The sequence below is a fragment of the Xyrauchen texanus genome, chromosome 1 (genome assembly GCF_025860055.1).
Source record: "Xyrauchen texanus isolate HMW12.3.18 chromosome 1, RBS_HiC_50CHRs, whole genome shotgun sequence".
In the NCBI taxonomy this organism is placed as follows: Eukaryota; Metazoa; Chordata; class Actinopteri; order Cypriniformes; family Catostomidae; genus Xyrauchen; species Xyrauchen texanus.
This window is the reverse complement of record NC_068276.1, coordinates 53143450-53170257: the sequence shown is the minus strand read 5'-3', so window position 1 is coordinate 53170257 and position 26808 is coordinate 53143450. Positions and strand designations below refer to the sequence as shown.

General features: G+C 38.3%; 1 protein-coding gene across 2 annotated transcripts in view; it reads right to left on the bottom strand.

Annotated features, from left to right (window-relative positions):
* Window positions 1-589: 589 nt before the first annotated feature.
* Window positions 590-26808, bottom strand: part of LOC127650260 (peroxisome proliferator-activated receptor gamma coactivator 1-alpha-like) — a 51181-nt gene continuing 24962 nt past the window's right edge. For both annotated transcript variants that reach the window (XM_052135951.1, XM_052136711.1), the window contains exons 4-13: window positions 26305-26427; window positions 24886-25207; window positions 23242-23287; window positions 22995-23068; window positions 18028-19036; window positions 16553-16639; window positions 12914-13034; window positions 8284-8405; window positions 7544-7695; window positions 590-3282 (exon numbers count right to left, since the gene is read on the bottom strand). In XM_052135951.1, coding sequence (XP_051991911.1) covers window positions 3179-3282; window positions 7544-7695; window positions 8284-8405; window positions 12914-13034; window positions 16553-16639; window positions 18028-19036; window positions 22995-23068; window positions 23242-23287; window positions 24886-25207; window positions 26305-26427 — 2160 coding nt within the window. In that variant the 3' untranslated portion in view covers window positions 590-3178. The remainder of the gene's footprint in view (window positions 3283-7543; window positions 7696-8283; window positions 8406-12913; window positions 13035-16552; window positions 16640-18027; window positions 19037-22994; window positions 23069-23241; window positions 23288-24885; window positions 25208-26304; window positions 26428-26808) is intronic.

Sequence of the window (26808 nt, the reverse complement as noted above, 5' to 3'; positions counted from 1 at the left end):
TTTTTCTAAATACTTAAATGTTTCCCTTCACCTTTACTTCTTGCCTTTGACTCAGTGCTTGTTTTCATACACTGTTCAATCTGTGTCATTTTGTACATCTTATTGAACATTTACATTGAACCTTCTGTTTTTCAATAATAAAAAAAAACTAGTTTTAGCACAATGTATGGACTTTTCAGATGGCCCCATCACACCCTTCACAGCGCCAGCAAGTTTTAGCACAATGTGTGGTCTTTTCAAATGGCCCCTTACTCGTTGTAGGCAAAATTGACAACTCATATCAATGGTGAACTAAGGATCTGGAACGATTTTGCAGTGATGCCATCTGACCAGCTTAAATACAGGACAAATTGTGTCCCGTATTGATTTGGCAAAGGACGTATCATTTCATCTTTAAATACAGGACAATCCCTTATTTAATGGGATGGGTGGCAACCCTAGTCATGACACATTAGTTGAGAACCATCAGTATTGTTAATATGAACTACACAATAGCTGAAATACTGATTCTAAATGATTAGTTACTACAGTTGTTTAAATATGCACACATCACAAAAAGGAGGAAAGTAATAAATTAGACACATTTCCCTTTATTGGCATGGCGAGGCTGCTGAAAACTACACATAAAAATTAAAAATTACAACAAAGTTTGTACAATACGTACAACAAACAAAGGCATTGGTTAGGACTCAGCAGAAGGCAACAGGTATAGGAGACAAATAGAAGATAACAGCCAAACACAGTCCCCTTGACCCAAAATACACACACTCTATCAAATCCACACACAAAACCACACACAGCCTCAATATATCCTGTTCTTTATGGAAACACACACAAAATAAATGTCCAAAGCAGTGGCAAATACTTCGAGAATTTTCACTGTGGTAAAACAAATCTGCCACTCCAAGAGACGCCCAGTCAAGTGTTGTAACATATTGCTACTCCAGCAATTTACAAAGCATATTTGCAACATATACTGTATGTTGCAATGATTAAAGCCACATATATCAAACAGGACATGACTCCATACCCAAGCTCTGTGCAGAGAGAAAAATAAGTAGACCATATTTGACCCCCTTGATATTGCTGACATTATACAGTTTCATCTATACCGTAACTGCTTTTGAAAGTTGTTCTGACATTTTTAGTTTAATATAAGGTACATAAAAGTACGTTATTTTATTCTAAAACAGTTCAACACAACAACAAAAACTGCCATTAATTGACAAAAACTGCAAGGTTACCTTAAGTGTCAGTGAATAGGTAATGCTGTGTTTGGGCAATTTGAATTATTTACACTAAGGTATCTTCAAACCCCACCAAAGACCAAGATAGATCTTGCTTTGGACTTTTGTTTTGTGGTTTAAATTCACTAGAACTCATAAGAAGAGCTGCTTTTGCTGTAGCAATTGGTTTTTACTTTTAGCAAACCTGAATTGCCATGTGGTTTTTGGATTTTTACCCCAACAACTAGTTTATGTTGAATTTCTTTAATCCACATCTTAAACCACATTAATTCACATTTTCATATTCCATTATTACTTTTCATTATTTTGAGTTATTGTGAGTAATGACAATATAAGTATCATCCTATATATTATAATTGTTTTTTTTTTTATTTTATTATTTTTTTTACATCAAATACATTTTTTATTTAAAAAAAATTGAGGAAAGAAAACTGTAAACTTTAGTTTGGCATTCACATAATCAAAAAGTGTGGAGCAAAGACAGATTCTCTGTGGTACAACAAAATACCTGCAAAATAATTTTATTGCTTCATGTAATAAAAAAAGAGATGAAAAATGGGTATGGAAGTGTTTTAGAGCTGGAAAACAAGTGGACACATAAATCACTTGAGTTTGGAGCAGCAAAGTTCACAATGAGCCTAAAAAAGTGATCATACAATATTTTTTTCTATCTCTGAAGGCATATAAAAACAATAATTTCTTAGAACATTTAATTTACATCCTTTCCAGTGATTGTTGAATAACAAAGAATATAAATAGCAAAAATTTGTAAGGCGCATCATGTGAGATGGCAGCCATAAATATTTTGATTAGAATACTGAGATAAATACATAAATAAGCATGAGTTACTCTGTGTTAGTCATCTCTTTGTCAAAGTGTAATATCAAACATGAACAATAACAATGATTCGTGTGCACAGTGAAATTAAATAAAAGCTATTGATTCCTTCAGACATAAAGGATAAAAAAATATCTTGGGGCTTATCTTTTTTTTATACAATTGTGAACATAAACCCATGACAATCTATCTTACACTGCATGTATAAGCAAAACACTGAGTCATTAACTTTAAAATCGGATGAAACTGCACACGGAGTTAAAAAAAAAGAAAAAGAACAAAAGAACAAAGGAAAAATAGAGAAAAAATCTGTTGCATGCCCCCTAAAAAGAGCAATAAATCTCCATACATATTTTTACAATCATCTAAATGCCATGTAGGTTATACATCATTGTAATGACTACTGATCAACATTCTCAATTAAGAAAATTTCATCTTAAAAAGGCTGAATTTTACAGTGCATAGCTGTAACAAACAAACAACGCTGATATGCACATGAAATAAAAATATTATTTTTAATAATATCTGTAAATAGTTGACTACATTTTTCTTCCACAATAAATGTAGACAATGTTACCTTGAACATCCAAGAAATTTCCCCAAACCCTTATCAATAATGTAACCACATCCAAACACCAGATAAAAAAAACCACAAAAATAAACTCCAAACGATAAAAACAGACTGAACAAGCTGCAATTTTCACCTCTCAAAAGCGCTGAGGGTGATGTGGTGTGTGGAGCAAACTCTGATGAAGATATGTCTCTTTCAGAGCCTCATGCAGCAGTACAGCACACACACACACACACACACAGATCGGAGTAGTCCACAGAAGTAGTGTCCACTAGACTACTCCACTGGCTATTCCCAAAGGTAATATCTCTCCTCAGCTTTGCAGCAGCTAGGTTCATGTAAACTTTGCTTGCAGGTACACATATATATTCCTTTATATACGTATAACTTTTTTTCATACACATTTATTTGTCTCACTTTTATAAAGTGTAAAACTTCTGGTAGTCTTGTTTTGAAAGAACAGAAACAACAGTGAGGTATTGCAAATCCCTCTCTTTGTAGCCAGCCGGTGCTATGGTGCTCATTACCTTCTCAGGCTGTACTGGGCCTCTCGTAGCAAGCTGTCAAAATCCATGGAGTCATATTTGCTTTTAGTGGAGGCTGGATCAAAGTCATCAGAATTGGAATCTGTAAGAAGTGAGAGATATTTCAAAGGTGTAATTTAATCTCTGTGTTGGCTAATTTGTAACAACTGCTTTACAGTTTCCTGATAGGAAATATACCATGACAGCCAAGAGTTAAATTGGGATTTAGGAGGTGCATATCAGCGAAAGAAAATGTAAATTATGTCATCATGTATTTACTCTCATGCATTTCAAAACTGTTCCAACCATTATTCACTTTCACTTTATTCATCTCTTGAAAAAATACCAAATAAAACAGGTTTGGAACATTAAGGTGGGTAACTGATGACAGAATTTTCATTTTTGGGCAAATTATTCCTTAAAAGTGCATTTGAATTAGCATTATTTGGCATTATATGCTAAAACACTTGCTAAAATGCAAACATAGGCTTATGGGAGTTTCCTGTTTAAAACTTAACAAATCAGACATCTATAACTCAGACTTTGCTCCTATCACATCAATCCCTCCTTTAATATACATGTCATCTGGCTTAAATAGCCAAGTTCAATAATTAAACAGAGTCGGGAGCCCAAGATGAAAACTGGACTGCCATTAGACATTCAGTTTGATTCGTGGCCAGGATAACAAATATGGCTGTCTTATCTCTAGTGGCAGACAGCTTCACAAATGGTACCCCCACATGCACAGCGGCACAGTCAGAGTGCATGAGAAATGGTAATGACCATGGCAGGCAGGAGATGCCAGTCGTGATCTAATACTATGGCTAAGGGGAGGATTGTGTCATGCCATGCACCTTGAACGATGAAAAATGCCCCTGCACTCAACTTAGAACTAATGCACAGTGTCTCGGAAAACAAGGAGCAAAGCGGAAGAGAAAGGCAGAAGATTGAGAGGTAGGTTTTGAGGCTGCCGTGGTGTGGCATTTTTCTAGCCAGTTGCCTCTTTGTCCCGTTATTTCCTCTTTATCTGAAACTGTCAGCACCAGTTCAGACTACACTCACCATAAAACCCTCACTCTGGTGAAAGGCCTAGCGAAATGAAGGTTAGCCCATCCATCTGCCCTAGGGTTGGGCTAGATTCCCAAATAGAATAGCTTTGCAATATGTCCCTTAACAAACGCTTTTACGCTCACCTTTGAAGGACATATTATGTCCACAATCTGAATACATTTGGCCTTACCCTGAGCCTTCGAAATACACAGCAATGTCCTCATTATTCAAAGGAAAGTGCTCTTGTTCCCTTCCAATGACCTGCAGCACCATCAATGGCACTGAACCGATCATCCCAATGTCCCAAGCATTTCACGTCCTTGACCTCACATTTTGTGGAAAATTAAAGTGGAGTGGAGCATTGACTACATATTGAAGTGCATACCACCAGTGTCCCATTCCTTTTATTATAACCAAGGTTGTGCTCCATTCAGAATTGAAATGATAATGCCTTTTGAATTCCAGTTAAATTCCTAAATTAGATTTTTTTTTTAGAGGTAGCAAATATGCTAGATAATTTGTATTAAAATTTATGGAAGTAGATATGAAAATCCTCTCTTGTGTTACTGTGTTGAATTTTTGTAAACCTCTTTAAAATTCCAATTGAACATCCTGTGAGTTGTGACAAATTCAATTTAACTTGTGAATTGAAAGGGAACCATTTCTTAAATTCTAAAACAACCCTGATTATGATACAAGGCAATAATCTTATGTTGGGCTGCACATAGGACCATTCCCTCCAACATGGGAAGGATCTGCCCTTAGGATTAAATTCCTTTGCCTGCTATCTCTTCCCTGCCCCCCAAAAGACACATTTATCCTTTGGGAGGGAGAGATCCTGATTGCCTATTACCACCACAACCCCATCATAGGCATCATGAGTAGAAAAAAGCCCCATAAAATTTTACAAAGGAATTTGTCACTCATAGATCCATCAATATGATACTTTTTAGATCATCACTTTGGTAATCCTGGACAGAGGGCATAGTGCATATAAAAGGAGGAATGCTCTACTGGCAGTGGTTCAAATTACGGGTCAGAACAAAAATCCTTCAAGGGTGTCTAAAAGCCTTTGGATATGTTTAAGAAAGTGGATGATGTGGTGAGATTGAAAGGAAATAAATGCTTTGGGAACACATCGAGAACTCTGTGAGAGAAACAGACAGGCCTCTGTTCCCCAACCTAGAGAGTTGCATTTTAAGGTATCATAAGCAATCCTAGCTGCTGTTTCAAAAATGTAGGACACAATTACTGTATGTTGTCTACTAGATATACATAATTTCAGCAAAATTGAGCTGCATCACATGCATCCTTTGCAAGAAGATGGCAGAGGAAATGAGAGAAATGCTGAATATATAGTATTCATAAGAAAATAGTTCAGTGTAATTAAAATTGCTCATATCGCAAATGTAAAGTGTCACATCTCTATTCAAATGTATTGCTAGTCATGTCTCCAAATCAGTTATCTTATATTTTTTATGGTGAATTTATTTATTTATTAAATATACACTAATTTCAAATTGTGTGATTGCAACATGCTCCAAAAAAATTGGGACAGTCAAGTGTTTACCAGTTTTGTTTTTCTAGTAACACGTAATAAGCATCAGGGCACTGAAGACACAATTTTGTACCCCATTTATCCATTATGCAGGTCTTCAGCTACGCAATGATACAGTGCCTTCAATGTCGCATTTTGAACTTATAATGCACATAATGCACCACACATTCTCAAATGGAGACAGATCAGGACTTCAGGCAGGCCAATCTAGCACTTTCTGCTTACGCAGATATACACTTGTTATCCAGGCAGCATGTGGTTTGGTGTTATCTTGCTATAAAATACAGAGACATCCCTGGAAAAGAAGGCATCTGGATAGCAGCACGTGTTACTCCAAAATTTTTACATCTTTCTACATTATTGGTGCCCCCAGAGATGTGCAAGTTAACCATGCCATGGGCACACACACACCCATATCATGACAGACTCTGGCTTTTGGACCTGATTCTGGAAACAGCTTGGATAGTAATTTTACTCTGGCCCAGAGATGGCTATTCAAATTTTCTTTTAATAATAATATTTGAAATGTGGAGTCGTTGGACAACAAAACATGATTCCCCTCTTATACTTTCCATCTCAGTTAAGACCGAGCCCATAGAAGTTGGCTGTGTTTTTGGACTGTGTTGATGTATGGCTTCGGCTTTGCCTCATAAAGCCTTAACTTGCATCTGTGGATGCAGCGACAAATGGTGTTGACTGACAAAGGTTTACTGATGTACTCCCAAGCCCATGTCATGATATCCATTACAGACGCATGATGCTTTTAAAGACAGTGACATCTGTGGGACCAGAGGTCATGTGCATTAAGAGGTGGTTTTCAGCCTTTCCCTTTACGCACCAAGATTTAATTCCTTTAATTATTTTTACTAGAAGAGTAAATGGACCAAAATTCTTTAATTTTGTCTTCAGGATTGTTTGCGGACGTATTGTTTGGAAGATTTGTGAGCCTTGACCCATTCTTGCTCTTAAAGGACTAGGATTTTGTTTGGAGGCTCCTTAACACAATTGCCTTACCTGTTAAACATCTGTTTCACATCACCTTATTATTTCAACTTGTCAGATTGTTAATAGTTTTTTATTGCCCCGTCTGAACTTTATTGGAGCATGTTGTAATCTATGAGTATTTTAAGGTAAAACATCAAATAATGTGTTGTTGTTGTGCTTTCAATATAGCACAGGGTGAATATAATTTACAAATTCACTCCTTTTTGTTTTTATTAACATTTTTCATACTGTCCCAATTTTTTCAGAATTGGGGTTGACTGGGATAGATGGAGATGAGCTGTTTACTTATAAATCAGTCACACCCTAACAGAGCTCTTCCTCTTAATTTCTGTTGTTTCTACCACTGTCTTTCACTCTTTCTGCAGTCGGCTCACTTCTCAGTGTCATGGTGAGGTCTTGTTCAACAGTGCAAAAGCAGGCAGATTGAAACGCACTTGCGTAGAGGAAGCTGATGAGACTTGACCTTGTTATCCTACACTTCCTTACTGTTTTCACATCTCGCCCTTCTCCAAACATCCATTTGGCCAATATATGAAACATGTATTCATGGGTAGAGCACGCTATTTTGCACAGAATGTCTACTATATGTATAAATAAACAAAAAGGTGCACTTATGGTAAATCTTTTGCAGTTTGAAAAGACATCAAAGAAGACATATCACAAGACTTTTGCTGTTTTATTTACGTATTAAGAAGGCTATTGGGTTGTGTTGTGACAGTAGTCAATTGTACAGCCAAGCTGTTCCACTTACCTAAGTCTGTGTAATTCGATTTACTGAACTGCTTTTGTCCACCAAGGCAGAGCTCAAAGTGGGGCTCATTTGACCAGCGCAAGGTGTGTCCATTCTCAAGGGCAGCAAGTGCGTCACAAGTGTAGCGGTAGGTGATGAAGCCAAAATTGTCCCTGGAAGAAAAATAGAAAATAAAGCGTCAGGTGACCGAGGGTACAGAAACTAGGTACGCTTCTTTCAGTCCCCATTCATACCATATAATTGCAAAATTGGAATCAATAAATAGGTGACGTCTCGCTTTTCGGCAGCCAATGTTACTGTGTAATCCTATTTGTATTCAAACACGCCTTTCTTTTGCAAAGACAGATTCAGCATTTGCTATATGGGAGTCGCTAAGGAGATAAGTCAACCTTGCTGAAAGAAACAGCTTAAACAAGCCTTAGCTGGTTTGCGTGTCTGGGCTGGTCTCACAATCATGTTGGTGTATTTGCTGGTTTTAGAGGGATTTTGGGCACTTGTCATCTGGTCAGGTTTGGGGACTGGCCAACCAGCTAAGTACAAACTTGGCAAAGCTAGACCAGCTGAGTCTAGCAAACCAGCTTAAGCTAAGCCTGCTCTCTTAATTACTTTCCACTAGGCTAAATACATAATTAAGTAGATTTGGAAGATTCCTTTAATGCTCAAGAAAGATATTGACTCATTTGTCTACTTAACACACAATCCAGAAACAAACTCAGACTGACTCCAGCCCACGGTCTTACCCGTCATGTCTCAAGTTGACTGTGCACTCCTCGATCTCGCCAAAGACTTCAAAGCGGCGAATGAGCTCGGTGCGTGAGCTGTCGGCACGAAGACATCCCACATACACCACTCGCCTCTCCTCCTGGTCATAAAGGGAATGAGAGAGGAGAGATTAGTCTAACATAGAGCTTCTGCCTTCCTTTGTTCCCTCTTTCCTCTCTCCTCAACTTTTTTCAATCTCACCCCATGACTGTAATTAACATCCAGCACTGTGGGAAAGCCAAGAACAGTCTGGAGAAAATGACTGGAGGACTCTCTTTTATCATTTTCACTCTGTTTAATGTGTGTGGGTTCAAGCAAGCAAGCAGTACAGTACAGCAAAACTCTCTCTGGCTACTTTCAGAATGGAATAGTATCTCACTTTTAAAAGAAGGTAAAAATTAGGCATTATTCTGTTTTTCCCCCAAACATTTGAATCCAATTTTGCGTAAATATGTCTTTAAGGGATAGTTCCCCCAAAAATTTTAGTTCTGTCACCACACTTCTAACTTTCTTTCTTCTGTGGAACATAAAAGGAGATTTCAGGCAGAACAACAATTAATGGTGACTGAGGCTGCCATTCTACCTGGCATCTCCTTTTGTGTTCCACGGAAGAAAGTCATACAAGTTTGGAACAACATGAGGATGAGTAAATTATGACAACATTTTCAGTTTTGGGTGAACTATTTCTTTAAAGGGATAGTTCACCCAAAAATGAAAATTCTCTCATTATTTACCCTCATGATATCCAAGATGTGTATGACTTTCTTTCTTCATCAGAACACATTTGAAGAAAAATATAAATATATATTAGCTCAGTAGGTCCTTAAAATTAAAGTAAATGGCAATTTCTCTTCTGAAGTTCCATAAAATGCATACAGTCAGCATAAATGTCATCGATACAAGTCATTAAAAATTAATGTTTAAATTAATTTCTTCTAAAGTGATTCAATCGCTTTTGGTCTGAATTTTTTTTTATAAATATATAAATATTTATGTAATGTTTAATTATAAACCATTCCTTCCATTAGGAGTCACGAGCTGTGTTGGGTGTAATGCATTACTATATTACTATAATTCATTACTGTAATTAAATTACTTTTTCACTGAAAAAAGTAAAGAAAGGGATTACTCTTAATTTATCAGTAATTTAATTAATTAAATTAATAAGTAAACAGCCCTGCTTTTCCGGCTGCGATGCATGCGCCTCAGTTCTCGCGTGTTTCAAATGCCAATGCGATTACATCACAGATGCGTACCGCTCTTAACCAGAAGCATGATTTAGAGTTAAATATTAATATTTTTCACACCAAAAGCTATCGTGTCACTTTAGAAGACTGGTGTTGTATTGATGATGTTTATGCTGACTGTCTGTGATTTGTGAAGCTTCAAAAGAGAAATCTCCATTCACTTAAATTTTAAAGACCTACTGAGCTAAGATATTTTAATATTTTTCTTCAAATGTGTTCTGGTGAAGAAAGAAAGTCATACACATATCGGATATCATGAGGTTGAGTAAATAATGAGAGAATATTCATATTTGGGTGAACTATCCCTTTAACTATTGGCAGTCTGATAAAAGAATGAGTCAAGTGTTTTGTGGGATACAGTTTTATACATACAGTACTAATATCTATTTACTACACATTTTGGAAAATGCAGTAGGTCATCCAAATATTTTATATATACAGTGTAAATTTTACATAATTTGCAAAAGTATTCATATTATAAACTGCGGCAATTGTGAGAGTAGTTGGTTAGTATGCTATTCTGAACATAGCCTCTCTCTGTTAACTGATGTGTGGGTCAGGCAGTGGAACAGCTTTAAGCTTCTCGCCTGTACTGAATGTTCCAGCTTATTACAGCTATGGACTATCCACTGGATTATGAAAACAAGATGAGGCCATCATATTATATAGCTATTTCCCCTTTGAACTAATAATGGAGCAGCTATAGTGTTCTGTTGATTTTTATAGTGGATTTTATGAACTATAATCTAACTACTAATAGCTTTATAGATGCTGTAAACATGTTTTGGGTAAATCACATATACTTGTAGGTTGAAGGCTTTTATCAGTCCTTTACTGTCTAAAATACTAACAAAATGGCTGGTTGATATAGTTACAAATTAATTAAGTAAATAATAAAATACAAAATACTCCATATCTTTTGTATACAGTATCATCTCAATTATGCATTTATTTATTTGCTCTGAAATGCTAAAATGGGAGTTTTTTTATTTATTTAGTTATTTATGAGAGAAACCATATTTTCGTTTCTCAGTTAATGAACACTAGGAATGATATTTAATTATTGATGTTTATTGTATGCTCCAGTATACCAATAGGTAATAAACAACAACATTTGTGTACTTACAGTATGTTTTTATTAAAAAAAAAAACGTTTTAATATATGAAAAATGCCTCACAGAGACTTCCGTGAACATTTCCGTATGATGATGCTAATTGGATGTTTGAAATGACTGATGGAAAAGAACACTTTGAACTGATTATCAGAAATCACTTGAACTTAACAACTAAACTGAAGCAGAATGTATAAAAATATGTTTTTATTATTATCTAATCTTGAGACTAATTTTGAGACAAAGCACAAGCTTCAAGCCTTTTTACTTGGCATTATTTATTCATATTTTCATGTACCTGCCATTGTTTTTGACATAATAAACTTATGATCCTCAACTATAACCAGAGGTCTATTGTAAGTCATACATAAAATTATGATACATATATTTTGCCCCACAGTAGAACCATAATTCACTTCTGTACACGATGTCACCATGTCACAACAAGAACAGCGACAACAAAAAACAAAAAAACCTACAAATTAACCGGAACACCTGAGAGGGGTTTCTTTTTGCATTTTCTCTGCAGCTCCTCACATGCTTCTTTCATGTACAATAGGAGACGAGAGTGTTTGCTGAATTGCTGGTTTTGTTGCTGACAGCTGATAAATGTGGTGAGGTTTTAAAGATGACACCCTGAGACTTGCGCTTCATATGAAGCTTTCGCATCCTTTGCCCCCCCAAAACCTCTTCTGACAGCTCAGCCGCTGCCGCTAGTAATTGTCCCGCTGCCGCGGCACATGAAGAAAAGAGGAAAAAAAAGTACGCCAGAGCCAAGTCATGCGTGCATTATTTGACGTGTGCATTTATCAGTGAACTGAGTTGGAAACCCATCTCATTTCACAGTCTGGTCAGGCATAGCCAGAGAGAACAAAACCGATATTTCATCTCACAGAACTGCTTTTCAAATATGTTACGGTTCAAATTAATATGCTTGTTTTGGGACGACATATTATTATAGCTTTGATTTGGGGTATCTTAAAGGGATAGAAACCCCAAAATGAAAATTCTGTCATCATTCACACACCTTCATGTTATTCCAAACCCCTCTGACTTTTGATCTTCTGTTGATGAACACCAAAGGAGATGTTAGGCAAAATATTAGCCTAATGCCGGGTTCACATCCTCTGTGAGTGGGGCGTGAGCGGGGTGGTCACGTTGGACATTCACATTGGTTGCATCTCTTCCACGAGAAACAGCAGCGCCTCTACGCATGAAATAAAGTTATCTATGGGATCCTACACCAATTTTTTTCTTTAATAAGGTTGTAATAACTGAGGCTATTGCTGCTTCAAGAACAACAGTGGGCAGTCAAGTGCACTTCATCTTTATCAGCACACGTGGTTGTGATTGGTTAATGTTGTGTCTAATCTGTACACCCATCTGTACACCTATATAAGCAAAAGGTCCGGCAATTTCTTATTTTATTGAGTTTACTTGCATTCTGACATTGTAGTGTACTATAGGTTTGGTTTTAATCATTTTGATTTTCTTTTGTGTCTTTTCAATAATATCTTGATTATTTTAGTGTTGTACTGCACCCACAGCCGCTGAGCTCAACTATGGCGAAACTATCTGCTCACTGCTGCATCTGGGGTGTCATTTGTTAATATGGGTGCCGAAACGAAAACGCGGCGCTCATGCCGCACTCACGCCTCGCTCATGCCCCACTCACATCCCGCTCATGGAGGATGTGTGAACCTGCCGTAAGTCCCCGTACACTTTCATTGTATGGAGAAAACAAAATGCAATGAAAGTGAAAGTGAACATCTCCTTTTGTGTTCCATAATATAAAATCATACAAGTTTGGAACAGCATGTGTGTGAGTAAATCATTTTTTAGGTCATTTTGGATCATTTTTGGGTGAACCATCCCCTTAATTGAAATTTTTTCCTCGGTTGTCTGCTTGGTAGCATTTAGCCCATGGTGTGATAAATACAATCTGGCAGATATGTTAAAAATACACAACTGGGATATAAAAAGGGAACACGTGTAGCCGGAATGATTCAGAGTTTTGGCTTTGCATTAAATCGCTTTCTGAAAAACAAAAAGAGAGAGAGAGAGAGCGCTGGGATAGCTGTTTGCTTCAAGATTTCTGTAGGCATAGACAGTGATGGGAGGGAGAGAAAGACTGAGAGATGGATAACGTCTGTGCTGATGTACAATTCCTGCCAGTAAGACAGAAACCAGAACAGAAAAACACCTCCAAACTTAATAATTGAATAAAATAAAATGGTGTGTTTACTCACTATTGCTTTTTGCCACTGTCTCTCCCTCTGCTCAGCCCTCTCACACTCCCGCTTCTCATAGTTGCATCGATACTCTTCCCGCTTTAGGCACTCGTGCTGATATTCCTCATAGCTCTCGTACCTACAGATGAAAAAAAATATGTGGCTTATTTTAACAAAAATCACTAATGAGACATCTTAAGCATATTGCTTGTTCTTCAAAACAGATGTTTATTCTAAATTATTCTTAAGTCTACTGCTTTTCAGATTTTTCTCCTGGGAAAAACCCCCTAGTAATCTAACATGTACCAAGAGTTTCAGAAGAGATCTAAACAATGTCACAAACTGTGCTCAGATCAGCCAAAATACCACAATCAGCAACTAAAAGTCAGACAAAATTAACTCAACATTTCTCATTAAAGCTGATGGTGTGTAATTTCTGCACCACTAATGTTACCAAACGGAATTGCAACAATAATGGCTTTGTTCAAACAGTTTTCCCAAACACTCTTTCGATCTGCCATTGGTCATACAAAAAAGGTTGTTATCTCCATCAGGCACCCTAAACTCACACGATTGGTTGAACCAGTGTTGCTATGCCAAGCTGGTAAAAACAGAGCAATGTTTACAACAAAACAGTGCTAACACATTTCAGTGGAATCAATGAAATAATGGTTTACTTATAGAGTAAGAATTGTAACATTAAAAAATACAAAATACACACACTCCTCCGCAATCTTTAAAAGACAAAAAGATCAAATTATCTGGTCTATGTTATCCACATATTTCTTTTTCCGGAGTGCCAGTTTGCACCCCGATGTAAATAGCACAGTGGCGATTTCTCAGGGCCAGCAAAGCCTTCTCTGCTGGCTTAACATTTTACTCTCTTTACTATGGCATACCCAAAAACTCTATTGCTCATCTCCAATTAGTACAGAATGCTGCTGCAAAGTTCCTCAAAAGAAAACGTAAATTCGATCATGTTTCACCTATTTTAAAATCACTGCATTGGCTACCTGTGAATCTTAGAATTGAGTCTAAAATTCTTCTCTTTGTTTTTAAATCCGTAAATAATCTGGCACCGAGTTATTTGTCTGAGCTACTCTGTACACACAATCCCACACGAAACATGAGGTCTGGTGATCAGAGACTTTTGTTTGTCCCCAGATCACGGTTAAAGAATAGAGGGGACATAGCCTTTTGGGTCGCTGGCCCTTTTTTTTTTTTTTTTTTTTTTGTCATGAATGTGTGGTTTGTCCTTGCTCCTTACTTTGTGTACTGTTCAGCACTTTGGTCAGCCTTGTTTGCTGTTTTTAAATGTGCTATATAAATAAAAACAAACTTGAAATTTGAAACTTAACATGCCAAATAAATAAATATTTTTTTCATTCTTTCATTCTAATTGACCTTTTTGCCTATGTATTTTCAATCGCTTCAACTCCTAATTCATCTACAAACGAAAGCAAAAAACAAAAAGTTTATCCAATCAAAATGTATTCCTCGATGCTTACAAACAAAACGTGACAACTGTTTCACAAATAACATGGCCGAAGCCAAGCACCTGTGGTTCGAATCTGCATTTTGTCCCACTCTTTTTCCAATCTGATTTTCTGTTTCCACCCTTAATATTTCTATTAATACTACTTCAAATAATAAATATATTTTTTTTATAAATGTTGATTTAATCACAGTAATTTGGTCACAGTGAATGTTAAGAAGTGCAGAGAAAAGGGTTTGATCCGGAGGCGGGGTCTGTCGATCGCACTGGTTTCCTCGTGAAACCATGATTACTGAATGAATGTTACATTTATATAGCGCTTTTTCTGACACTACAAAGCACTTACTGTCGTAAAACCAAGGTTATTTTTTCTAAGGTAAGGTTAAAGTTAGGTTTAGGTATAGGGGTTAATGTAGTTTGTCTGTGGGACTCTAAATAAACACAATACATACACTGCAGTGATGCCCATACTGTATGTTAGTATTTAAATATGGGAGCAAATAGTCTCTAAAACGTTTTGCGCCAGGGTGCAATTAGTATTTACCATTATTTGCTCCAGGGTTGGGTTGCAAATAATATTTACCACTATTTGTACTGGATGTAAATATATCATTATTTGCACCAGGGTGCACATAGCATCTGACACTATGTGCACCAGTGTGCAATTAACATCTAATATTATATACACCGGGGTTGGTGTGCAAATAATATCTGCCACTATTTGCACTGGGGTGTAAATAGCATCTGCATTTTTGTATGTCAACATTCATCTCTTTTTTTCTGTTTGTACTACTCTACTATATAAGTTTTACGAGAAATGTCCGAGACAAAGTTGATGTTTGAACGAAACAACTGAAAACTCCATTAAATCTCCTGAACTATAAAAGAGCAACCTTTTAGCAATAAACAATTTGCTCTGAGAACATAGATGTATTGTTGTTTTGCTCAAGTGGCCTTGGGAGTCAGCTAGCTCTGAGCAGAGCACTTTCCATTCTTCTTAGCGTAAAAGACAAACAAACACATTAATAAGATGTCTCATTACATCGCGAAAGGTTACAGCTCCCAATAGCTAGACTCTTAAGGGAATATAGCAGAAATTTGGCAGCTGTGTCTGTCAGCACAACTTCATATGCCATTACTTTTTGCTTAGTTTGAACTTTGCATCCAAAAACTGCAACTTTTTCTTCAACCATTTGCAACAGTGGGAACAACATGGTGAACAGGTACAATATGAGCAGACTAAAGCTCATATTGTGCCCATCAAGAAGAAGGCATATCAGAGAGGTAGTGGGTCCCCAATGACAGCTGTTCTTGCCAATGAAAGCATTATTGTAAAAGTTTTACAAATTTAAGCCTTGAAATGTTGTCTGATGTATCATCATAACTCATTATTATTAGACCAAGTCAGCAAGCCACTTACTTCATTTGAATGAGGACAGACTTTGAATACTTTGAAAGTATTGCAGACAAAGTAGATTATCTTTTACCTCCTATACAAGTCTATAATATCAGCATGCATATTTTCTAACATAATAGTACAGTGTTCCTGCGGATCCATAACATTTCTTAAAATGTCTTAAATTCATTTAAAGAGGTCTTAAATTTGAGTGCTGAAAGACAGAAATCATGATATGACCTAATGTGATTATCAAACTTATATTATCAAGAATACTATTTAATTAAATAAATGCATGCAATGCATCCTTCAAAGTGAATGCTTGGCACTGCTGCATTTTCTCCAAGCACATGGGGGCTTGTGAATGTTTTCAGCCATTGCAGAGCAGCATGCCCCCTTCTAATTTGTATTTATTTATATAATGGTACATAAACCAATTTTAATGTGATATATATGTGGAAAACATGTCTTGAGTATTTTAAACTTGCATATAGCATACCCTGTATTGCTGATAAACAGTGTTAAGGCCATTTTGGAAGTGTGCCCCTGCCTAAGAAAGAGTTTGTGATACATGATTTATTTTGAGATTGTGTTGGTTTGTTTAGGTATAGGAATACGGTATTCATTTTATTTGTTCAGGTCTTGAAAAAGGTCTTAAAATGTCTTAAATAAAAAAAATTCAACTCTGCAGTAACCCCGTTATTAGGTTTTACATTATATTACAAAGTAATAAACACAAATATATTTTACAAATACAGTCACTCACCTGGGCCTCCGACCAAAAATGGAGTGTGATTGAGGGCTTCTATAAATCCTGGAAATAAAAGTGATATTATCCATATTGTCTGAAGGCCTGTGTGGTAAGCAGAAAAACAAAAAACAACATGCTTAGTAAATCTAACTGAAAGTATACCTTTTGAGTCTTACAACAAATGCCTTCTTTATTCCAAAGGATCACGGCAAAGAAATACGATATAGAACTGATATAAACAGCAGACATGCGCACATATACAATTTGAGTTGAAGGAAAAATTGCACATGCTGTTAACTTTGATTTAAAGGCCAGAAGGTTACATAACAACCCTTGATAACTTAAACATTGGGATAAATAATGTTTTCATGATAAAATTCAGATTGAGGTTTTGTTGAATATCATATTGTTCAATATCACCCATTTGAAAATATTGTATATTAAAGTGTATTCTATGACACACTTTCAAGAAAAGTCAACTGATAAATGTTTTTCTGGTAACTTTTAAGAAACATTGTTTGGATACTTCTTTGTTTTAACATGGTAACGTGGAGTTTATATCTCCTTTCAATGGATAAAATCCATCAAATGTAAGCTGCCAGGCCTTAGACACATAATATAGCATTGCAGTCACTAAGAGTATTATAAAACTGCATCTGCTTTAACAGCACTGCCTCTTTTCCCTTTGTTACAAAAAAAATCTAAATATAAAAAATCGAAGTATGCTCTGTAAATATTGTCTTGCTGGCATGTAACCCACTTAAAAGTGTCCAGGGCTTCGCTCACTGGCCGTTTCTTTCATCTCACGGGGATGGAGTGGGCAAAGCTGTCAAGCAAAACAACAGCTGCGACTAAAAACAACAGTGCACCATCAAAGAGTACTGGAGAGAAATGAATCTAAAATTCAGACTAATGGGATGAAGGTCCATTGAGTAAAAAGTTCTTTCGAGTCTTTCGAGTTCCTCAAGTGACACAAGCTTGTTTGCACAAGAAATTACTCTCTTGGATTACATTTTTTTATCGACATTGTGTATGATAGAGAAAGAAAAAAATTATAAATGAAAGGTTCTGCCATTTATACAAAGTCAATGCACTGCTATAATGGGGAGAGAACGTGTGAACTCATGTTCTGAAAGGCTCATTGGGTTTAACAGCAAGAAACTTGCAAGAGTAGAGATGAACAATTTATCCTTTGTACACTCATCAAGTAAAGCCTTTAAGGCTCAATTAAGATCACTGTATCTTGAGACTCATAATGGTGATGCTTATTGACTATTGTATGTAATTTTACTTTGGTTGTGCAAAATCAGCTGCAATGACATCTGATGGCCATGCTGTGAGACTCAGACTTGTGTTCAATCGCAATGACAGCCACAGAAAGCTGTTTACTTCCTTTAAACGTGTCCCCCCTGCTGAGGCATGTACATTTGTGTCGAAAACGATTGACATGTAAATATGATTCAAAGACAGGAGGTAGACTCCAAACTTACCAAGAGGGAGAATGGCTGTCAGGAGACTCAGAGCGGGAGTATGGAAACCTGGAGAGGGATCTGCATCTGCAGTGAGATGAAGAACGGGAGCGGGTGTGTGTCCTGCATGGGGTCAGCTGAGTGGACGGAGGTGAGACAGAGCTCCATGAGAAGGAACTGCTGGAAGGGGAACTACAGGGCGAGAGATCCTGTGGAGAACTTTCCCCCAAGCCAAGTAGGTGCTCACGGCCTACCTCCAGATCCTCAAAGTCAGACAGACCTGGGTGAATGTAGTCCCAGAGAAGGCCAGAGTATTCATCCACAGAGTCACTGTTCTCTAGCAGCTGGGTTCCTCTCTGCTCTCCCTCTTTCTCACTAAAGAAGGCTTGCTGAGGGTTTCCAAAGTGCTTGTTGAGCTCTTCCCGGATCTTCTGGTCCCCAAGTAGTTTCCTACCAGCAGAAGTGCAATCTAATGAATTTTTGGAGCCTGATGTGGAGTTGTGGTCCTGTCTAAGAGCATCCATGTCCGGACGAGCCTCCTGAGCTGTGGGTGAAAGGCCCTGAAGCTGCCAGGCCAGAGAGGAAGACGAAAGGGAGGTGGAAGACAAAGACGATGCAGTAGTAGAGGAGGTCGGCATGTTTGAGTCTTTACATTCTAAATGCCGGTCCTCCATTGGCCCAGATACCGCTGCAGACGTGGTAGTAGTGCTGTCTCGTTTTGTGCTTGTAGACTGGCAATAGTCATGATCGGCAAAGACACGAGGAATGGGTTGCTTGCCACAACGCTCCTCCAAGCACCCTAGGGGCATTGTGGAGGATGCCTTGCTCAACTGGGCATAGAGCTCAGTCTGCTCTGGGACTTTCCAAATAGAGCCACTGGTTGGCTGAGGGTAAAAGCCCTCATTGCTCAGCCTGGGCCTTTTGCTTGACAGGGCAGAGGATGAGCATGAAGACAGCTTGTTTTTGAGTGATACTTTGAAAGGGTTCTCTTGACTGGCTTTGTGAGGAGGTGTGGTAGGTGGTGTCAAACCTGGAGGGAGGAAAAAGAGAGAAGAATTACCAAACAGAATCTTTTTCTTTCCTTATCAGTACTTGGTTTGATTTAAATACTCCCTTTCATTTAGCCCTAATCCTGATCCGTACTTTAATGCAACCGTGGCAGAATAATGTAACCTCAGATTGCAGTGTGATACGGACAGAGATGCTCAAAATAACTTCCTCCAGACTGTAAACAATCCTAAATCATAAGAAAGTAAATATTCAGACCTTAGAATAACACTGTTCCTTTCGACAGTCACATCAGCGAAAACCATTTAAAATTACAAAGTGGGCCATCCTCATGAAACCTTTCACGAAAATATCCATTTACATTTTACATTTACATTTATGCATTTGGCAGACGCTTATATCCAAAGCGACTTACAGTGCACTTATTACAGGGACAATCCCCCCGGAGCAACCTGGAGTTATGTGCCTTGCTCAAGGACACAATGGTGGTGGCTGTGGGGATCGAACCAGCGACCTTCTGATTAACAGTTCTGTGCTTTAGACCACTACGCCACCACCTCTTATCTTATCTCGCCACCATCCTGTATTTCTCCAAAATAAAGAGATTATGACTGCATATAGAAAGTGAAGCCTATTTTAATGGACATGTTTAAACAAACAAACAGCATATTTTGTCTCTTCTTTTTACTGTAATACACTCTGTTATGGTAATGAGAATCACCATTGAAAAAAATTGCAATAGTAAAAGTAAAATGTGCTTAAAATCATGGCATAATGCAAAAAAATCTTAATGGTCCCAAATGTTGGCTTTGTTTTCTTTCTGCAATTTATAATTTCAAAAATATAGATTTTTGTATTGATTTGGGGTTAAATATGACCAGGCCTTTTTTCACAGATTTTGTGAGAATCACCCAAATGATCATCCACATAATAAGGCATACTGATTCCGTATTTCTGCTGGCACACTAGAATGCAGATGTTTGTATGCCATGCTTTTGTGTCCTCAGGGAAAGCACAATGACTGAACCGTTATCATTCTCCTCATCCTTGCCACCTTTTCTCCTCATGAGCCCCAGCGATCCTGACAGATTTATGTGGCAACAGATGGCAGTTATATGGGAAGTCCTGAGATACGCTGCTTTACGGCATGGTTAATGCACTTGCACAGACAACCGGATATGGTTCCTCTTTCTCTCTTTCTGTTTCAACATATCTCAGATTTCTGTTATTGCGATTCATACACACATTACATCTGTTCATATTCTATAAATTATTTTTCTGTCAGTCATTTGATTAAAAACAGCTTTCACTGTATTGCATCAACCAAGAGCTGCTGGCTAGTTGATTTTCACAATATTTTCAGTGTCACATCTTTTTAATCGTCAAACTGATATTGCAAGAGATAGTTCATCCATAAATTAAAATTCTGTCATCATTCTGCATTCTAACATTCTGCCTAACATCTTTTATGTTCGATGGTGGAAAGTAAGTCATATGCGTATGGATCAAAATGGGGGTGAGTTGATGATGACAGAATGTTACATTTATGGTGAATTATCCTTTTCAGACAAAATGATATATTAGTAAAAGGAATGTCTTCCAATACCTTTCCTGCCCCCAGCATACCCCATCTCTCTATCTGCCAATCTCTCTCTAAATTAGATGGATACAGTCCTGTAGCCTGATGTGGTATATAAAACTACAGTGTGCTTTGACTAAATTTATCATTATGCAAATGCAATGAGCTATGAAAAGAAGGTAGTTCCTGCCAAGGGAACTTCTGCTGAACCAATCAAACACCATCTGGGCAAAACAATGCACACAGGGTCGTAAACCAAGGACCATTATCTCCTTTACATTACATAAATTACATAGAACTACATACAGATGTGCTGTTCAGAAAGGCAGCCATGATGAATGCAAACAGATACAAACACTAATCATATACCGGCAGGTTTTTCTCATCTGTTTCTAGCTGGGTGTGAATTACGGAGAGACCTCTGAACGAATTATTACTTAAAGCTTATAGAACTGATCCCCATGGTAATCTGAAAATGTCATGCAAGGAGCAGAGCACAGACTGACCTGGGTGTCATATGATACTATAATTAAAGGAACCCCTGCTCAAGTTAATCTATTAGAGGGGTGGGGATTAGGAAACCATATTAAATCTGGTGCTGTCATAGCACTGGCTATTTCACAGGTGTTGAGGTGTTGTTCTGTGAAGTGCAAATGCCTGGGCATTTGCTTAATTCTACAGCTCTGTAAAAATTACTTTTCATTCATGCAGTCATAAATTATACTATATGACTTAAAGGTCTCATCTGGTCTTGTACTCATTTGTAATCAGTTAATCTGGTATGATCTGCAGTAAAGTCATATTAACTGAGTATGAAGGGCTTAAGGTTGTCTATAGGACAGCAGCTACAATATGCAGTAGAAAGGCAGTAGACAGTAACTCATCTTTTTCAGGGAAGTTCAACATCAAAGTACTTCCCATGCACAGGCATGCACACTTTTAAACTAATGTCTGATCCCCAGTCTGAATTGTGGCTAAAAATGTATGTAGCATTCCACAGTTTTGCATATAAATTACAGTTGATTTTGCCTAAGGTACATAACCTCACACATTGAATACATTGACAAATGAACCCTTTAACTTTGATAATGAGGCTGTAAAGGTGACCTCACATGACCATTTATTACTGTACATTTACATTTATGCATTTGGCAGATGCTTTTATCCAAAGCGACTTACAGTGCACTGTGGAATGATACATACATTATTACAGGGACAATCCCCCCCAGAGCAACCTGGAGTTCAGTGCCTTGCTCAAGGGCCCAACAGTGGCATCTTGGTGGTGCTGGGGCTTGAACCCCTGACCTTCTGGTCAGTAACCCTGAGCCTCAACCACTGAGCCACCACTGCCTCCACTGCCTATCAGCACTGTAGTACTACCATACTGTGACTCCTGAGAATCACTGGCTTGTGGACATCCCAAAAGCCCTCAATCTTTAAAACCACTACAATATAATTCACATTTGAGCAAATATACCAAATAAAGGGTTACTTTGCATCCCCAGGGTAGGTCAAATTTGCGCACTGAGGGCCATTACCTTGTAGTAAGTTAATACCAAATGGCCCATTCACTGTCACACATTGTGAGAGCGAAAGGGCAGCCATTTTGTTTTTATTGACCTGAAATGATTAATCTCTGCACAGGGGATACAAAAGTAATTACCTGCATGATTTATGCTGAGAGAAAGAAAGTGAGAACGGATAGAACTGCTGAAGACTTGTGTTTTAGCCCCAGCTGACATACACTTTATCAGGGATTAATTACTTTCTGTCTGTAGCTTTCACCAAAATAAATAAGTAAATAAATAAAATACAGTAGTTATTATTATTAATAATACTATTATTTTTATCATTATTAAATGATAATTAGTAATAATAAAAATAAATGTTTTTTTTTCTTTTGCCCCATTTGGAAAATGGGTGCTTCTCATAAATAATCAGATTAAAACAATAGTAATGCCACATCAATTTGTCTGTGATGTATTGAAGAAGCGAGCTGCCCAGTCAAAGAGCATTAGCGTCTAAATGAAAGAGAGACAATATTAACTCTTCAAAGGAGAATACTGAAACTTTCCAATAAATCACCCTAAGAATGGAAACAGTAATCAATAGAGGACTGTGAAAATTCTGACCATTGCCCATGTGTTCACCTTGAACCCAAGGCTTTAATTAAACTATTAAACTGCTTGAGGGAGAATTTGCCCTTTGCTTGCAATCAAAGAAAAGAAAGCTTATCTTTACTTATCTTTACTAATTATATAAAACTGAAAGATACTGTCGCCAATAAGACCAAGGGAAGAAAGAGGGTGCTTGCAATGGGATTCATCTGTCTGTTTAAAGCAGCTTGAAATTAGGAATATTTCCATTTTTTATGCTTGATTATGAGTGAAGTGCTGTTTACCTGGGGTTCCAGAGATCTCCACACTCAATGTGCGTTCAATGGTTTTGTTCTCAAACGGAGGTCCCTTGTTGTCACTGCGAACACACAGTAAAAAGGGGAATATGACAACACTGACAGACCGCTGAAGGTGTCTGTGTGAGCTAACAAATGGAAATGAAATTAACAAAATGCCTCCTCTTTTTCAGATTTTAGTTTCAGTTTTTTTTCCCCTGCTCTACAAAAGTTGTGTAAAAACTCTCTCACTTACTTTGGAGACTCTGGGGTCAAAGGAAGTGGCAAGATGGTTGGTTTGGCTGCAGAACACAAAGGAGCATGGGTAATTAATTTACTAGTTCACATCTACAACTAAATCTTAGACTCAATCAGTGACAGCAATGATGTTGCATAACCAACCCTACACTAAAAGGCTAGATACTCTTCAGCCATATATTTTGGGAAAAACCAACAGTTTAACTAACTTGACCCCATTGTTGTTTCGTATTTTTGTTTTATCTGACTGCATACTTTGTGAGGCAGGATGGAGTGATGGCATGTGTTCAGATTCCCAGCCCATCATAAAAAAATGTCCCCCAAATTCTAACAGTCAAAGCATTTTTTATTTAAAGTTGAGTATGAATATGAAAAAGAATGGCACAAATGTCACGTACGGCTAAAAATGATCTCCAACAAGAAGATATTTTGCATGCAACTGAAACCAAAGCAGAGGACGAAAGAAGAGTCAAGTAAGCGTGTGCAGTTGCCTGAGGCAGCGACCGTATTCAACTGCAGCTAGGGAGAATCTCTCTGTTAGACATCTATATTATGGCAGACTGAGAAAGAAGCTTTTCAGCGCAGATCTGAGTTTGAAATTGGATGACTTCATATTACAAAGTTGTGCAGGATTTCCCTATCTCCAATTTACAATGAATCTACAGATAAAGATTTGTGCCAATTCAGAGGTTTACCCTTCAATGTGAATGGTGCGGCAGACTGCGTTTGTTTTGTCTCCCAAGTAAATATTAGGTTTGTGTTAGCGCTGGAATTAGTGTGTGGTCAAACTGGGAAAGCGGTTAAAGGAGGAGAGGCAAAGGAGAGAGGGCAGGGATGCAGCAATGATTACCTAACATTGGTGGGACTTGGTCATCGAGGTGCCTGCAGAGTGCCTGTTTATGTGGGTGCTGCCCTTGTAAGTCGGATGGGGTGTGCTCTGGAACTAAAGAGTCTGGGAACAATGGGCTTGGCAGGCCCTGTGAGAATGACATGGGGCTGCCTATGACATCTTCAAAAACATCCTCCCCCCCAACTTGGCCCACGAGATTGCACAAACTTTCTCTTTCTGTATAGTTTAACCAGTTCTCTAAGTCTAGACTGAGCTCTGTTGAACACTCTAGATCACTCTGGTCAGTAATGCTAAATGTTTGATCGAGTGAAATGGGTGTCTTGCTATCAAGCTCATGATTAGCTTGCTCTGAGTGTCCATCACTCCTTTGGACTCTAGGAGCCTCGTCAGAAAGTGCGTGCCTTATGGGCAACTGCAGGTGGGACCGGTAACGGGCTGGCCTAGGTCTGGAGGTGAGCAGCTGACTGAGCATAGGATGCTCTAGCTCTTGCCTCAATTTCTTAATGGTCACTGTGATATGCCTACTAGCAAGGCCAGCCTCAGCCCTGCCGCCCGCCTCAAAGCAATGACCACAGCTGCCTGCATGACCCGTCTCTCTTGGCGGTAGAGAGTAAGAGTGCATGTACCTAATAAAGCGGGTGGCGGCCAAGCTGCCTGGGTCAGCACCCTCTTCACTGGAGCAAGCATGGCCACATGGCGCAACGGGGGCGGATTGCTCCCTGTGAGTACACCGCCGCCACTTCCCTGCCCCCTCACCAGCCACACTATACGCGCCGGCTGCCTGGCTCTCACCTCGCTGGGCTTGCACTGCCAGCTGCTGCTGCTGTGATGACAGGGAGGCAGAGGACGTCTTCTTTTTGGAGGCAGTGGAGGAGGAGCAGGAAGACAGAGAGGAGAAAGAGGAGGTGGATGAGGATGATGGAGAGGAGGACGATGAGGTGCAAGTCCCTCTCCTGTCCTTGCTGCAGCCTGCCCAGGTGCTCTTGGCTTCTCTGGCTTTGGTTTGGAAGGCGTCGTTGCTAGAGGTGAGGTACTTGAGCAGCTCAGTGCAAGGGCGTCTTACGGAGCGGCTGGGACAGGACCCTTGAGGTTTGCTGTTCCAGGGGTTTTCTGTCTGAAAATTAGGAGAAAGAGAGAGGGGGAAAGAATAAGTTCAGAAACATTATGCAATAATACATACATTGCCAACATGCAGTCTGGTTGAACACGCTTAACTTGAGAAATCTTGCATAACTGTGGTGGTAACAAACCTCATTACAAAAGGGGGATGATAGAGTTGCCTTTAAAAGTCTGTCCTATTAAACTGGAAGTGTTATTATTCAGGTAAGTTGCTTTAAATATACAGATTTTAACTTAATTACTCGGTAGTTGTCTGCTACAACACTCCTTGTGGAAACAATGAGAATTCAGTATGTACTTGTGTTGTGTTATGACTTGTGGTCTGACACATTTTTGAACCCAACAATGCACAAATCCGAGCTTGCATATTTAGAAGCATCTGCATTCATACAACATAGATTATTTTTTTGCATAAAGCATGGGATAAGCATGGGATGTAACAGGGACAGTTGTAAAAAAAAGAGATTAGAACTGGGGGTTAGCACAGAGGGGTTTTTTATTCTCCCAAAAGGCAACGTGACTGTGCTTTGCCCATCATCTTAATTACGAGGTCTTGGAATGGCTCCAGGAAGATCTGCATGCAGGCAGTCAGAAGAGGCAGCAGCGTCCTCTGGGACCCTGCCATGTGCAGAGCTCCAGAAACAGAGGAGTCAAAGTCATTATGGAAAATTAACTCCTCAAAGCAAGTTGCGCGCATGTGTGCGCAAGTGTTTTTGTGTGAGAGAGAGAACTATGGATGATGTTCACCTAAAATAAATACAGATTTTCTGCTTACACACAATAAGACTGTGCCTGTGGTAATAAATCATATTTTTTGCTAAAGCATTTCTAATTCTATCAAGACTTTGCAATGTTTTTTTTCATGGGAATTAGATAGGTGCTACTTAGAGGTCCTAAATATCAATAAGGGCAATGCAACTTTAGATGAGACAGCCACAACACCTCTGTCTCAGACATAAATTAATCAAGCTTAAGTTCCCCAGAGTGAACAGACTATTTGTATAATTTATCAGAAAGGAAAAATTACATGGAACCAGCAAATAAGCTCACACACACCAGGCCTTTGATGCAAGAAGTGCAGTGAGCAGCTACCTTGGCAACAGCAGGTGTTGGTCTGATCCGCTGGTTGCTGGCTGCATGGTTCTGTGCCTTGCCACCTGGGTATTGATTATAGCTGAGTTGGGAGTTAGCAGGCGCCAGTAAGAGCTTCTTCAGCTACAAACAGAGAAGAGAAACAGATTACAGGGATTAGAACTACGAATTCAATGCAATGCAAAAGATCTCCAAATTATCTAAAATAATTTAGAGAGGGCAGTAAGAAGAAAGTTAATTTGAGTTTGATTAACTTGTGAAGCTTGAGTCCATTGCAAAAAAATCCCTTAAGTAAAATAAATAAAAAACAATAGCCTTATAAATATAACTAATGGTTTTCATAACTTAAGGAGTTTCCAGCAAATGGAGTCTGATCTTATGCAAGAGGTCCTGGGTTCAAATCTCGGATGAGATCACATAATTGTTACGACCGGCTCATAGCTGTGGAAAATCAGGACAAAGGAGGATACAGTAAATCGGTGGGGTTAAATAAAAAAAATAAAA